At 36.3% G+C, this 16,850-nt stretch overlaps 1 protein-coding gene across 2 annotated transcripts in view; it reads left to right on the forward strand.

Moving 5' to 3' along the window:
• LOC113059815 (LIM domain-containing protein 1-like) overlaps positions 1-16,242 on the forward strand; it is a 28,229-nt gene extending 11,987 nt beyond the window's left edge. For both annotated transcript variants that reach the window (XM_026228427.1, XM_026228426.1), the window contains exons 4-9: positions 7,062-7,129; positions 8,379-8,441; positions 9,644-9,774; positions 13,149-13,200; positions 14,642-14,710; positions 14,894-16,242. In XM_026228427.1, coding sequence (XP_026084212.1) covers positions 7,062-7,129; positions 8,379-8,441; positions 9,644-9,774; positions 13,149-13,200; positions 14,642-14,710; positions 14,894-15,022 — 512 coding nt within the window. In that variant the 3' untranslated portion in view covers positions 15,023-16,242. The remainder of the gene's footprint in view (positions 1-7,061; positions 7,130-8,378; positions 8,442-9,643; positions 9,775-13,148; positions 13,201-14,641; positions 14,711-14,893) is intronic.
• Positions 16,243-16,850: the final 608 nt, after the last annotated feature.

Consider the following 16,850-nt stretch of genomic DNA (forward strand, 5'->3'; position numbering starts at 1 on the left):
AAAACACTTTTCTTACAAAGATAATACTTGAAGTGCAGGATAAAACTCTTGCTGTCTATTGACGTGCAATAATGATGTCTGGTTTGTGTTGGATGTCAGGCTTCATCTCAGTTTGTCTGTGTTTTGTGATCGATTGTGTGTTTAGCTTGTGGTTCGGCCGTATATGTGTGTGTTCAGAGCATACAGGCTGACAGGAAACAGCATCGGCTCTGAGTAAGCTAAACTAATCAGAGCTCATGCACTGCGGTGAAGTTCAGATAAACCTTCATTCCATGCTTTCATCCAGTCTCGTTTCCTCACACTTTATTTAGCTCTGCTCGGGCCCCTGGGACTGGCAGCTATTTGAAGGAAAATGAGCATTCCTGAGTTTCTCCTGTGCATGACTGGCTCTGACTCACAGCGTCGCTCTCCACAACAGCTCTTTAGTTCTCTGTGTGTGTCCGGAGTCTTGTTATGAGCGCAGTTAACATGTCTGCGTGTACCTCCACCTGTACACAGATTACAAGACTGAAGCTAGCACAGTGCACTGATGGGTGGATGAGCAGATGGAGCAATGTCTGGTGTGTCTGGGTCAGCCGGAGCCAGAGAGGGAACGAGAGAAACAGGTGTTTGATCTCTTAGTTCAGAGCACAGTACGTAAATGAAGACATGAATTAGGGCTGGGATAAACTATTATTTTTTAAACGATTAATCTCGCGATTATTTTTCCGATGCATCGATTAATCTAACGATTCATTTTTTCAGACCGATTTCGATTATCTCCCCATTAATTGACTACTAACAATTTATACATGTTTATTTACATATCTGAATGAAAAAAACATGAATTCCTTAACATTGCAATATATGTTTATTGCTCTTAAAATTACAAAATAAAGGACTGACTAAAAATGCATTACTTTGCTCTTGTATAGAGATAGCATTCAATAAAACCTTGAAGACTTGAAAACACATAGCTTAATGAAACAAGCTTACTGAACACATAGGGCCTAGCTTACTGAAAAAAAGTTCTTCTTTCAGATGAAAATAACAACAACTTGATTCAACTACTAGCATTCAATAAAAAAGGTCACCCAAAATACTTGTTTAGAGCAATTGAAAGAATACAGTAACCAATGTAGGGCTTTAAGCTAATACAGAGAGTGCTTTTCCCAAAAAAATAAAAAATTAACAGTGGGAGCCAGCAGCCTGTCATGGAGAAAAAAAAAATCTCAGAATGCTCCACGTGAAACTTTGGTGTTCCGCCCTTCATCTATCGTGTCTAATGATTTTGATTAATATGCACAAGGCAGAGAGAGAGAGCAAGAAGCGCTCGTGTTGTTTGAAGACTGTGAGTGCGCGCGCACAGCCGGGGCTCTCTCTCATACGCACCCTGTCATTCTACATCACTCACCGATTAAATAAGGCTTTGACAGCCGCCAAAAAAAAGATCAATGCATAAAAACCCCTGGATTGGTTATTTAACGTTGAACAGAATGTTGATCCGGCCATTGCGTATATTCAGCGCACATAAGGTAAACATTTTGCAAAAGTGTTTTAGAGAAATAAAAACAGGTCGACGAATCGATGCGCATATTTTGCATTGATGTATTTTTTGCGTCGACGTCATCGATGACCTCGATGCATTGTCCCAGCCCTAACACGAGTGCATTGCAAGTTCACAGTCCCACTGTACATTCTTATCAATAGAGTAACATAAAAGGAGTTCACTTCAAATGTTACTCATTTTTTCACACATTCATTTTTTTCCATTTTCAATTTCCTCGATTCTGTTTTGAATGATTACTTGCAATTCTACACGTGTTGCCATTCAATATTGCGATATATTGTGATTTTTGGTTAGTTTTTTTAACACTCGACTCGGGGTGGGAATCTTTAGGCACCTCACGATAATGCAATGCAATGACAAAATTATGATCAATGCATTTTTTATAGATTTTTTTTTTTCCGACTGTGTGATTTCCTGGTACATAAAAAACCAAGTATTTGTAATAACTACAAAAATCAAATTATCAGTTTTATATCAAATTTATTTATGCATTTTTGACTTTTTAAAATCCAAATGACAAATTAATAGTAATACAAAACAGTTGTTAGAAATGTAACTAAATAAAAAAAACTTTAAAAATTACAAGGAAATATAAAGTAATAGAGGGGAAAGAAACGCATTACCAGTGATTAAAAAATATCTGAAAGTTTACGGACAGTCACAGTTATGGGTTTTTATTCTTTTTCTCCGCATTATTGCTGTTTGATTATTCCTGATGACATCATAAACAGCGATAGCTTTAATAGGCTGCATTCACACTAATGCACAGATCTGTTTCGACATCAGATGTTCTGTCCTGTCCTAAAGAATTAACTGACTGTGTTTACATCAAGTTATGTGCAGCCACGAGCGCGCTTCAGAACAAACACACGCAAAGCACACATGAGCATCTCTCAGTACATGAGTTTTGTGTATCCAATGTGTACTCTGTTCCAAACAGCATAAGCAATGCCTTCGTCGAGCGTATCTAAAATAAAACACTGAAGAAAGCACACACTGTCAAGCAATGAGCATGTTTCTCACGGACATATCCTGAGCAGTGAAGCTCTGAATCATTGAACAGAGAATCACAGTCCATCCAAGAATCTTGTTTTCACCCTTAAGGTGAAAAGGTAGCACCAGGTTAAAATTGCATCGTGCAGAGAAAAAAATAAATAAACATATGTCTCACTGGAGAATAATAAAAAAAATAATGTAAAAAACCATTATAAAACAAAAAGTTTACAAACATTATAAATTGTGTATTTTAGTTGCCCTCACTCTTCAACAAATCATTTAAATGTAATTATATTCAGAACAGAACCAGGATGAAATCTGTAAGTTTAAAACAAACATAAATTAAAGTAGAATTCATTTATTACAAACGCCAAGCTTTAACAAATGTATTTAAAGCAAAGAAATGTGCAGTACAAATTAACTTGGGCTCACGTTCCTCTCTTTTGGGACAAATTTAAATGTGTGCACTTTGCTTGACTTCACTTTGCAACTTATGTTCCAGAAAATACAATAAATATGCACCAAAACGGCTAAACGTTGGGCTGTGGTTTGGTCATGGTTTTTGTTAATTTTAACCATCAGACATTGTAGACACTGTGTAAATGACTACGGTGTTCTACTGTAGTTTTAATAATAATGCAATATCATTTGTTTTGAATAACAGTTAAGTTTTGATGGTGGGGATTGAGCTGAATCAATACTCAAACTGATCTCTCAGTAACATCCCACAGCAGAAATCATGCTGTGTTTAGATCAGAAGGCTTCGAACAGCAGAGAGACGTTCTTAGAAAAAGCATCATAGACTACACAAATGGCCCATATAAGGGAAAATCTGAAGGAAAACATTGCAAAGCCCCCATAACACTTAAAACCTCAACCGGCCAAGAAGAAATGCTTTGATTTTGGTCTTTTTTTGGACACACTTCATGGACTTCATGCACCAACTGGTGCGAGGGAAAGACGTGCTCTTAAAGTATGTTACGTTTCAGACTCCCCTCTGTGTACATCAGATGAGTCTCTGGATGTCATTCATTACTGAACACGAGCTCACAGACAGAAACACAAAAGTTACTGACGTTTTACCACTCTCAAATTCTTCATGGCTTCTCTGTGAAGTCCCGGTGTTTGGCTGAGATGCCAGCATGGTTTGTGTGAAAGGACAGAAGATCATTGTTCTGGAGCTGTGAGGAGGGCATCTTTCTTCATGACCCAGTCCACATGCACACAGTATCAGACCCACCAGGGATTGACTAACATTTGAGTGCTGTACATAGGTTTTTCTGCTGAAAATGGATGGTATGGTGGCTTGGTAATCCTGTATCAATGTATTTATAGATACAGTGGCTCTGAAGAGATGTCAAAAGCAATGGCAATGGCATGTGCACACAAATGCTGCTAGACCTTTTCTCAGAAACACCTTGACTTTTCTGAGCAATAAGTCAAATGTGTTGGTCTTAAAAGGTTCGTTGCCTCAAAAGTGGAAATTCTGTCATCTTTTACTCAATCTTTTGTCATTCCAAACCTACATGACACTTTTTTATGTAGTATTTTTAAGGAAAACGTCTTTAAAAGCACCTTTTCGTTTGAACTGAATTTGGATGGAATGTTTTAAAGAATGTGATTACACTATTTCTCAGGAGTTAATTTGCTTGAAGTACACATGTGGGATGTACACAGACTGAAGTACGTGATAAATCTGACAGCTCAGTTCCAATTAAATTCCCGTCTGCATTGCCAACATTTGGTGAACATCATTGAGATGCTTGTAGCTAAAGCTCTCGAGGTTCAAAATGATCCATACGCTTCACTTTCAGTAAAATATGTCCATTTGTTAGCCTGGTGTCCTCCTGTGAGGAAGACACGTGGGATGAGATCCATTCATCTCTCATCATCTTTATTTTCCTTCTGAGGAGACAGAATGGAGCGTTTCTTAGAAATCCTGCACTCGTGTCTCTGCAGAATACAGCTGAAGTTAAACTGCAGAATAAAGTTAACCTCCATTCACAGAGCAGTTTCTCTGTACAGTCATAAATCTGTCATCACATTCCTCTCCTGTCCCAAAAGTACTCATTCATTAGATGCCATCGGTCAAAAAATCTTGGCTTGATTAACTTAATTGTTGGTCTTGGGGAAAAATAAAACATTCCTGAAAAAAATATGTGCAAGTAGCAGCACGACTGTTTTCAAAATTGATTATAATCAGAAATGATTCTTGAGCGTCAAATCAGCATGGCCATCACAGGAGGAAAATAGTTTTTATAGACCTCTTTTTTTCTGTCTGGTATTTTTAATGTTTAAAGGCAAATTATGTGTAATTTCATCAGTCAACACCATCACCGAGTATTTTCTCCTTAAACCTGCAGTGACCCAAACACAGTCTCAGAAATGTGGTTTGAAAATGCCCACTTCCTACCTTCAAACATGAAACCAATCCCGTCAACTAGCTTTTAATATCATTAGCAGTGCCTTTCTACCAAAGGATATCTGATTTGTAGTAGGTTGATGCCTGATATGATGAATGGGAACATAGTTTGTGTAATATTAGCACTAGGACTGCACGATGTTTCGTTTAAGCATCGATATCGCGATGTACGAATCCACATGTAGTCACATCGCAGGATTTGTGATGCAGGCTGTCGTAGTTGATCCATCATTCGTTAACTGTACGGTCGGGCCAGCTGCTCCCGGCCCTTGACGAATGTGATTCGCGGATCAATTGCACAGCTTAACCATCATAGAGTGAAAGTTTTGACTGGGTAGAGAGATGGAGAGAGCGCGCGCGAGAGAGAGAGACCGTCTTCAAACAACACGAGCGCTGTCTTGCTCTCTCTCCCTCTCGCATATTAATCAATTGACAGGAGGGTGTCAATGTTTAAATCATTTAAAATGAGAATGTAAGTGTGCTCACCCCATTTTTGTTTGTAAGAAAAAATTTGGTCAGATTTCATATCGCAATATATATCGCAGAAAAATAAAATATCGCAATGTCATTTTTTCCCAATATCGTGCAGCCCTAATTAGCACATTATTAGCTGTTTGATAATGTAGAAAAGCTAAAAACTGATGATGTTATTTATTATTACATGTCTGATGTTGTAGAGAGCGGTACAGGAAATGCATTTCCATTCTGACACACTGAATTGTAGATGACCTGGTTTAGCTCTTCCTTACCCTTGCGTATTTAAAGTCAGAATTGAAGATATGAAACCGCAATTCCAATCGCAATCACGTTTTATTTTTTTTATATTTTTATTCAGTGGTGAAACCAAGCTTCCATATTCAAGCCATTTTATAACATAAATTATTTTACCTATGTTTAAATATGTCATTGATTATCAAGAATGAGTTTTAAAGGATATTATTAGTGACTAATATTTAAATGGAAAACAGCCGTTTTAAATGAATATTTCACAATATCTGTTTTTACTGTGTTTTTGATTAATTAAATGCAGTCTTGGTGAGCAGAAGAGACTTCTTACTGAACCGAACTCAGCACACAAAAGTGTTTCTGCCGAGCATCATTTGACTGATCCTTCTGAGCAGTGATGGTTTCGGCATGAAAGTAAACGCTCCTGTTGCTCTGGGACGTGTGTTAGTCTGGACGACAACAGCATGAAGGCTTTCATTGAGCTTTGGCTCATAAGGGTTAACTACATCGGCCTGAACCCCCCACTGCAGAAAATGTGTGGAATGTTCCCCTTTCCTGTGGGACGGGGTCTGTCTGAATGGGGAGGGTTTGTCTGTCTGTCTGTTGAGGTAAAAAGCCAGAAACAGTCCGGATTGGGACAGGAAGTCCTCACCATGGGCGTTTGAAAACAGCAGCGAGTGTCTGAACTGCTCATTTTTCAAAGTGCTGACACTTTCTTAATCTGTTCAGTGGATTCAATAAACCTTTAGGGTTTAGTCCCCGGATTTATTCTCCATCTTGTAAACGTGTATCAGATTCAGTTTTAACATTGTTAGGTATTTCTCCGAGGTCTTTGCTGAAGGTTTAAGTGAGAACAGAGATCAGTTAAGATGTGTTTATATCTGCAGTCTTCTGTGATCATGCTCAAGCCCAAAGCATGTGAGGTCATGCCATACACTTGTGTCCTTTTATTGGGGAAAGGTAATAAACACAAGATACTATCAACACCTCATTAGCAGGGTTATTAAAGTTAACTCAAACTAGTTTACTTTAAACCATAAAAACACATTGGTTGCTTGAAATAAAAGAAACATTAACTGAAATAAAATATTTAAAAAACTTTGAACCATTTAGTTTAACTTGATGTGCTAAAATAAAACTGGAGAAAAAAAAAATATATATATATATATATATATAGAGAGAGAGAGAGAGAGAGAGAGAAAGACATTTAAAAAAAACAATAACTAGTAAACACAATAAAATTACTAATATAAAAATAAAAAACTATGTATATATATATATATAAACTAGAAATATTAATTGACATATTTATCAGTGTCTAATGTCGCTGGATTGATGGTAAATGTCTTTGTTGTGTGTTTTCTGCAGGTCGAAAGCTCCGAGGGAAAGCCTTTTACTACGTTTGTGGGAAAGTATTTTGTGAAGAGGACTTTCTGGTATGCTGTCTTCCCATCTTTTTTTTTTATGGGGTTTTAATGTCTCAAAAATGTCTTGAGACGTGTCATACAGTCATAGCTCATAGTTATGTCAGAAGAATTTGTCAAATCATCTAAAGCAGTGGTTCCCAACCTTTTTTAAGCTTGCGGCCCACACAACCAAACACACATGTTTGCGCGGCCCACTGCAAAACAATTAACTGACCCCGCTATTGTTGGGTTAATAACTTATTACTCAGAAGCTTGTTAACTGTCTTTATTGAATAAACTGGCAATAAACAGAAAATAACTTGTGCTGGCACGGCTTGGCACAACTGCTGTTGTTCTGTAGCATGTGCAGCAAAAATATCTAAGATAAATTGGTTGATTATCCAATCAGCGAGCTCGAATAGTGGAAGCATAGTTATATATGAAATAATGTTATTATACTATGACTTAGACATTTTCATATATTTGAACATTATACATTATTTTAATAGTAATTGCCATCAGGCCCACAGGTTGAAAAGCACTGCTCTAAAGCATGTCTTTAAAGTCCTGAGGTGTCAGGTTTCTGAACATGAGTTCACCTTCGCTCGACTGGGCTCAGCCGTTTAAAAAGTAGACCAGTGGGATCCAGCGTTCTGAGATGTTATTATCTTAGATTTAATACAAAAAGACATTGATTATCAGCTAAGTCGTTTGTGCAAAACTGACTTGAAGAATGTCTCAGTATTTGAGAATCTCAAGCTTCAGTGGAAGATAGAAAATCTGAGTTTGTACAGAATCAGTGTCACGGATTTATTCGTTTCATTTGATCAGTAATCTGGAAATAAATTACATTTATTGAATAATTCCCACAGCTTTTCTCTTTATTTTAAAATTTTCTGAATCCTAAACCTTTATTTCAATGGAAAAAGTAGACTTTTACATTCAGCTGTGAAATGTTTTATGGATATGATTGTGTAGAGAGGTGCTTAGGTTTACCACATTCATGTATTGTGAAGCAGTTTGAAATAAAATTACTGCTCCATTTTCCTTAGACAAGCCAAAAAAAAAAAAAAAATGGTGCATAAATAGCTTAAAAGAAATGAACTCAAATGGTGCTTCAAATGAGCATTCCAGACAAAAATTAATTTGAAGGTTCTTAAATGAGATAAATGATTATATCTGAGCTGTTAATGTTGCGTGGGTTAGAGAAAATGAAGTAACAAAGGTAATGAGAGTCAGCTGAAAAGCTCACGTCTGTCCTCGCTCTTGTCTTTGATAGTACTCTGGGTTCCAGCAGTCTGCCGACAAATGCAACGTCTGTGGACATTTAATCATGGACATGGTGAGTCACAATATCACACTACAGCGCTTGAAGGAATCGGATGCTTTCATCTGTAACACTATTATACAGTGCCTCCTTAAAGAGTTAGTTCAGCCAAAAATGAAAATTAGCCCATAAATTACTCTTAGGTGTATATGACTGTCTTCTTTCAGACGAATCCAGTCAGAGTTATATTAAAAATAGTCTTTGATCTTTCAAGCTGTTTAACGGCACTCAGTGGGTCCATGCATCAGTCCAAAAGATGTGACATCAAAAGCACCCATTCATTAAAAATGGTCTCTCACAGCTCTGGGGGGTTAACAAAGGCCTGAAAAATATCCATATTCAAATGTCCTTGGTATGAGCCTTCCTCACACTATATCTGCCTGGGGCTGCTTCCATGTAAGTGCCATCAACGGGCTTAAAAGATCAAAGACACTTTTAATAAAACTCCGACTGGATTCGTCTGAAAGAAGAAAGTCATATACACCCAGGATGCCTTGAGGGTGAGAGATTTATGGCCTAACTTTCATCTTTGGGTGAACTAACCTGTCAACATAAATGTTGCTAGATGTTCAGTAATAGTCCCACCTTATATTAGGTGTTTTAAACTACTACGCACTTGCATCAAAAAATTTATTGTTAGGTACAATGTAAGTTCAGGGACTGGTTTTGATAGATATATACGTTTTACTTATTTTTAATTTAAGTTGATTTACTTAACTGAAACTAAAATTAAAATGTAAATTAATAAAAACTATATAGAAAATTGAATGAAGAATATTTTCAACAAGTGAACGAGGCAACCTTTCTGATGTTTTTGTTTTTAAGTACTAAAATAACTAAAACTAATTAATAAAATTATACTATAGACATATTATAAAAAAATATATATAAAAAAAAAAAATCCACAAAATTACTAAAACTTTTACTAAAATTAAAGTGAAAACACTAAATATTAAAATAAAATTTAAATCAAAATATTAACAAAAACAATAATAGTAAATACTAAAATATCACTGGTGCACAGTAAGTTCAATAATCAAATTATGAATTTATGTTAGTACATGGTACCCTTAAAGTAAAGTGCCTCCATTGTAACTTACATCTAAGATTTATTCTCTTCTAACAGAGGCTCGTTGTCATGATAGAAGCATGTCACACACAAAGTGTGTATCTGTTGGTTGTGTTTGTTAGCATGTGAGCGTGGTGTTCCTCCTCAGATCCTGCAGGCTCTGGGAAAGTCTTATCACCCAGGCTGCTTCCGCTGCACCATCTGTAACGAGAGTCTGGATGGAGTGGCTTTCACTGTGGACACGGAGAACAAGATCTACTGCGTGAAGGACTATCACAGGTGAGTTTGTGAGGAGCTGCAGGTCCACGGCCAATCACAACTCTTCATTATACGTTTAAGTGTGTCTATTCATTGACTGTTCGATCAGACCGCTTTTTATGTCCATAAGACATATTACATTCATAAGACTACACTGGCTGTGTCGTGTGTGTTTTTATGTGCAGACCACAAGCATAACTCTACAAAAAGAAGTGTTTTCCTGCTATTATTTTTGCCATATATTGTATTTTTGCACAAATGGTTTGTTTTGCTGTCACTGGAGATTTTGCAGTGGCCTTGTGTGTTTTCAGTCATCTAAACTGCCTATTATCAAATATCAAAGTGTATTTGGTGTAACAGAATATGTTGACATGCTTTAATGTTCAAAAACCACATTATTTTTCAAATACTGTACATTATTATAGGTCCTCTATACCCCATCTCTCTCAAACACATTGTTTTCTACAAAGTCCCTCCTTCAGACAAAAGCAGTCTGCTCTGATTGGCCAGCTGACCCCTGTGTATTGTGATTGGCCAATCACCACAAACACTCGTCAGAAATGTAACGCCCTTTCCATAATCCCTTTCCATAGCTTCACCTTTGTTAGAACATTCGGGCAGCATTATGCTAATCTTGCCACATTGTGATGTAGACATGTGGGGGCGTGTTTAAATGAGCTGTTTCAGGGGGCGTGGCAGAGTCTTAACTTTGATCAAGAATATCTCTTTCGATCTGAGACTTTAGTCTTTGCAGCTTTACAGATCTTCTTCATGCACCAAGAGCTTGTAACACTCCAAAGAGAAAGGAAATTTAAATCACATCACACGAACCCTTTAACCTTCACTTTTAGATACAATATCGTCATATTTTTGTAATAACTTTAAAAGTGGACACAAACTACACAGTCAAGCAAGAGTCAGCTGTGTACTGAAGGTGGAAAAAAGTAACTGAATGATTGAACTTTGTTCTCAGGATGAGCAAATATTCAATCTGTTGTTACTTTATATCAAGGGTTTCTTTGTAGCCAAGACTTGACCTTTTTTTGTACCTGTTGAAGTTGTCTGATAAATCTACCATGAGAAATACTGATTCAAGTATAAAGTGTGACAACTACCCAGCAACTCCCCTATTTATTAAGTTTATGTAATGATGGTATTTCCTTATTTTAAACCTGCTTTTGATTCAAGAACTTAAAAATGACCAAAACTGCAAACATGGTTCGACCATATACACTAGGGCTGTCAAAATAGCTGAAAAACTACATTTCAATTTTGTACTTCTCAATTGCATTATCAAATATCTAATTATATTCTAATTTAAAATGCATAATTTCGGTGAGGGTTAAGAAAAGCTTTTGGCTTCTCTCCTGATGCCACAAGAGGGCGCATCGAGCAAAATATTACTAATGCACGTTTATTCAAAGCAGAATAAGAAAAGTGCATCATATTTAAAATAATGTTCATAAACCAGTTATCATTAATAAAGTTGCATTAAAAAAAGCAATAAACAAAACAGCATCATGTGTGCATGCATCGTTTAATACAAAGGGCGGAAAGTCGATCACACGTTTTTCATTTAAAAACATGAGATGCAGTGGGATGGGGAAAAAACCAACCATAAAGTCTTGAGATATGTTTTTAAAATTTTAAACTTACATTCATTTTACATGGCTTTCTAAACATGTGGGTGTCTTGTGCAAGACTCGAGTGCAACGGTGATAGAAGATGTCCCTTTTGCATTTTGTGTGAACGGCTTGGTTTCAGTTCTGATGTAAACAAGATCTTCTCCACATTGATGTTCTCTTTTTCTGCAACATCACAGCAGAGCTGCATCCAGTGGCTTCAACTGCATAGGCTAACAAACCATTATAATGCAATGACACGTACATCATGGCAACTCTGCTGCGACGCAATCGTGTAGGTCTTGAATAGGAAGATGCCTGTTATAATGTTATGATCGAGGCTCTGGACTCTGAACATAACTTGTTTTTCTATAACAAACTATACAATATTTTTGTTAATGTCCTGGTTTTACATTTACGTTAATTACATTAGTGTTATAAGTTAACTGCTACTATGTAAAAGAAACTGCTGTAAAAAGCACCTTATTTGTTCAAAGTGTTTGCAAACCAAATGTTTCTACACTTTTGTTCATATAGCAGTAAGCCTACTTTTAAATGAAAAAAGTGCACAGTACACTGCATTATGCACAAAACTAAATGCATTCAAAAGTAATCATTTGCAAAAAAATAGTAATAGTTGCCCAGCACTAATATATAATATATATATATATATATATATTATTTGATTGTTGTTTGCTAATTGCTGTGTTGCATGTACCGTATTTTTCAGACTATAAGTTGCACCTGAGTATAAGTCGCATCAGTCCAAAAATACGTCATGACGAGGAAAAAAACATATATAAGTCACACTGGACTATAAGTCGCATTTATTTAGAACCAAGCACCAAGAGAAAACATTACGGTCTACAGCCGCGAGAGGGCGCTCTATGTCTTCAGTGTTGGCTACAAGAGCACTGAGCAGCATAGAGCGCCCTCTGGCGGCTGGAGACGGTATTGTTTTCTCTTGGTCCATTCCTCTCTGTTAATTTCTCTTGGTTCATGTCAAATTAACTTTGATAAATTAGTCACACCTGACTATAAGTCGCAGGACCAGCCAAACTATGAAAAAAAAAGTGCCACTTATAGTCCGGAAAATACGGTAAGTCATAATCTTTAATCAAAATTGATGTGCACCAATAAGTCATGAATAATAAATATTGCATTCCATTAAAAAATAAGATTTGTCCATTATGACTTGTGTCCGTGACTTTTGGCTGGCAAACAAAGATTCACTGCAGATGTATAAAATGACTTGATGGTTGATGTGTGCTATCTGCAACTTTTTCCATAATTTCTTCAACAGTCATTTTCCTAGCTGTAGCTTGATGTTATGCATTTTATTGTGAGTTTATTTGTGTTGAGGGTGTGTGTGTGTGTGTGTGTGTGTGTGTGTGTACGCACTTAGCTGCACTGCAGATTCTTCCCATGCATCCTTTGCTTTGAGCAGTGAACTGAGCAATGATTACCCCAGACACAGACAGTCAGGTGGTGACCATATGGAAATATGGAAATGAAATCAAACAGTGCTTTTCCACTCTGTCCTTCTGGATTGGGTTATTCACAGGCTAATCGAAGAGCTAGTCCAGTGGCTTTCTTCCCCTCTTCTCAATCGAACTTTCACTTCCAAGTCATACAGTGGCCCAAAAAGTATTGTACTCTGTTATAGTACTCTGAAGAGTCATGCTGATATGACTTTAATTGAAAGAAGAAGAAAAAAAAACACATTTAGTGGATGATCTGTGGGATAAGTTTTCTTTCTCTTTTCTTCTTCAGAGTTCTTGCTCCTAAATGTGCAGCATGTAATCATCCGATCCTGCCCTCTGAGGTAAGACCAGATCAGCCTGAACTCCATAAACTCTCTTCATACACAAACAAATCTCATTTAACTGTTAATAGTAATCAGTAAAACCAGGAAATCACTTAGAGTTTGACATTTAGTTGAGCCGTATCCTCTGGCTGTCATAGAAGCAGATTTCTCTGTATTAGAGCACTGCCAGGGTCAATCTAGCCTTAAGATGCGTTTTGACTTGTTATGGGACAAATGAACCAAACAGAGCATGGGAACGTTCTACTGAGTGGAACTTTGTTTAAACTATCTAGAACATCTAGGTCATTCTAGAACAGTTAACCCTTCTTTAGGGCTATACGATGTATATCTCGGTATTTTGTTTTTATTTGGATTTTAAAAAATCTGTATTTAATATTATTATTATGATTAATAATTTTTTATTTATTTATTTATTTCCACTTACTTCCCAATGTTGTCCAACAAAACAATGCATATTAAAGGCTATAAAAAAACGAATAAAGTGAATGTAACTATGTAAGATTTTATATTATGTGCAAAAAAGGGTTAAAATCACATTTCGATTATTTATTTCTGGGAAAGCCACAATAAACATTAACCAACCCAGGCTCATGGGAAATAAATTCACTATATTTCCAGCTGAAATGAACACTAGAGGCAGTAAAACACCAACAACCTTTATACATTCTCACACAAATGTTGATAACCAGGGCATTTAATTGATTAATGCATGCATGGTTCACAGTATTGCACAGTACTATATTATATTATACTTTTACCATAGTGCATGATTTACCATGATACAGTACCTACAGTTTACCAGCATAATAATACATTTCTACAGTCATGTTTAACATTTGGAAAAAAACTGAACATTTAGCCCCAGTCACTGGAAATTTCACTTCGTGACTGCAGTTAAAGCATGCTACAATAAAAATGAGCTGAAAATGTGCTCCGCCACAGGCCGTCCGAGATCTAGAGGAGTTTGTTTCTTCATCAGGTTTGGAGAAATGTAGCATTGCATCAGTGTCTCATCAATGGATGCTCTACAGTGAATGGGTGCCGTCAGAATGAGAGCTGATAATAACATCACAATAATCCACAGCACTCCAGTCCATCAGTTCATGTCTCATGAAAACGAAAGCTGCTTGTTTCTCCAAATCTCTTCCCATGAAGAAACAAACCCATCTACATCTTGCATGGCATGAGGGCAATTATATCTTCTGAATATTTTCATTTTGTTATATTCTTGATTTATACTGTCACCTAAAAGATGTGAGGAAGGTAAAATCATGCATTTCCTGTGAGTCCAGGCTGGCATTAACAGGAAAAGGAAAATAATTGTTATCAGTTGTTAATTAATGGTAGATGATCTTTCTGTTTGGTTATTGGATTAGAGAGAGCTTTCCATGTGGTCATATCATTGTGGTAAGTTGTGGTCCTCTCACTGGTTGTTTAGGGATCAGATGAAACCATTCGGGTGGTCTCCATGGACCAGGACTACCACGTGGAGTGCTATCACTGTGAGGTGAGTGACCACGCTCAGCCATGTCATCTGTGCTGATTTATTGTTATTCTCAATGGTTAATGCAAGTAAAGAGACCTTGTTGATGAACAACAAATCTCCACTTCCCCTCGAGGCCCGCCTGCCCTGACATGTGAACTTAATAAAGACCAGAGGAGTCATGTGAGTGTGAATCTGTTCCCGCAGGACTGTCATGTGGAGCTGAATGATGAGGAGGGTCACCGCTGCTATCCTCTGGACGGACACCTGCTGTGTCACGCGTGTCACCTCAAACACACGGACCCTGCTGCCAACAACTACCACAGCCAGGTTTAAACATCTGCCACCCCCAGAGAGCCTCAGAGACATCACCGTTCACCAAAGACACGCCAGAAATCACCACTGAGACTGAGATTACAACATTATTAGCAGTATATTGTATTGTATCTGAATTATTTACTTTACTGTTTTGTTTTTTTTGCATTTATTCATATTTTATTAGTTTGGATACAAAAAAGAAAATAGTTTAGCCTTGTTTGTATAATACAAACGCTGTAAACGATGAGCCTCTGGCTTCTGCAGAAATACCGCTACAGATTTCTGTAAGTAGTGCAACCATTACATTATTCATTACAAAACTTCATCTGAATCTCTCAAATGGCACCTAAGAGTATAAACATTTATTTAATTAAAACTGTGCTAAGTAATTGTTTTGATGGTCCAGTGCTGGTCAATATGGTCCATTGTTATAGACACCAAGCAGAGTAGATGCTACATCATACAAAATCGTATTATTATTATTATTTTGGTTATTGATGCCATTGCAGACATACCTAATACACAGCCAGCCACAATTTATTACACAAATGAAATAATGCAATAACAACAATCTTTTATTTAATGAGGAAAAAATGACACTGTGGAACAGACCAAATAAACAGACATGCCTATTTATGAATGTATATTTATTATAATCACAGTATTTTATTTATTACAAGCCCCAGCTTCATGAACATTAGGAAGTAAGCTTTTAATGGTCTAATGCGATTTCATTTTAACTGACAAATGTGAAAATGAATTGTTTATTCCTAAAGCTAATGCAGATATCTGTGCATGTGTCCGTACTGACTGGATGATCTGTCATCTGAAATCAAACGGATCTTATTTACTTTCTAAAAGAGTGAGTTCTCGAGTGCATCCTCACAACTCACAGGGCTGTTATTTCAGACCTACAGCTTCTGTTAAAGACACTCGCTGTTTGTACATTTTGTTGTTTTGTTACAGTAAGTTGAGTTGTTTGCCAAGTTTGGTCAATTGGATCAAAAGCTATTCTTGAGAAATGCACAAATGTAACTCCAGCTTTTCTCAACTATATATTGTTTAAAGTTATTACTGGAAGTACTTCATAAATTATTTGTATGCCTGTTGCTTTGATTGTTTTCATTGGTTAAGCCGTTGATTGTGTGCTCTCAGATCTCCCTCGGTATTACTTATCCATCTGCTCCTATTAAAAATTAGGATGTGATGCATTTAATTATTTGATGTATTTGTTTTCTCAGAAGTATACACATTTTTTCCATGTATCATCACCCTCTTGCCACATAAAATCTTGCTCTATATATATATATATATATATATATATATATATATATATATATATATATAAAATATTATCATTATTATTTACTTTATTTACTTTTTTCTGCTTTGAGTCTCAGACTCAGAAATATCAGGGCTCTTCAAATATCGTGTTGGATAAAGTGGACCCCTGTTTTAAAAAAATTAATCATGATTTACTTGTGACTCAGAAAGTTTTAATAAAAACAGTAGGATAATAAGAATCAAATTTAGCTATCACAATGTTATGTTTGTTAGCATTTAAATTTAAAGATAGATTACTTTAAGATAAATAATAATAATAATAATTTATTAATTTAAATAACTTCTAATCCATTCTTCTTGTCCCCGGTTGAGAGTCACGGCATTAGATCAATAAACGTATCATATTTAGTGCGCTGATTCAATAATTTAATCTACTCACACTTAAAATATTAGGTCTGACAGTAAATGGTGTAAGGACAAAATAAAATATTTGTCAGAAATTCATTTGAATTGATGATTTAAAAAAAAAAACAAAGCCTTGTATTTGATTTTGTACATTTTA

The sequence above is a fragment of the Carassius auratus genome, chromosome 41, assembly GCF_003368295.1.
Source record: "Carassius auratus strain Wakin chromosome 41, ASM336829v1, whole genome shotgun sequence".
Classification (NCBI taxonomy): domain Eukaryota; kingdom Metazoa; phylum Chordata; class Actinopteri; order Cypriniformes; family Cyprinidae; genus Carassius; species Carassius auratus.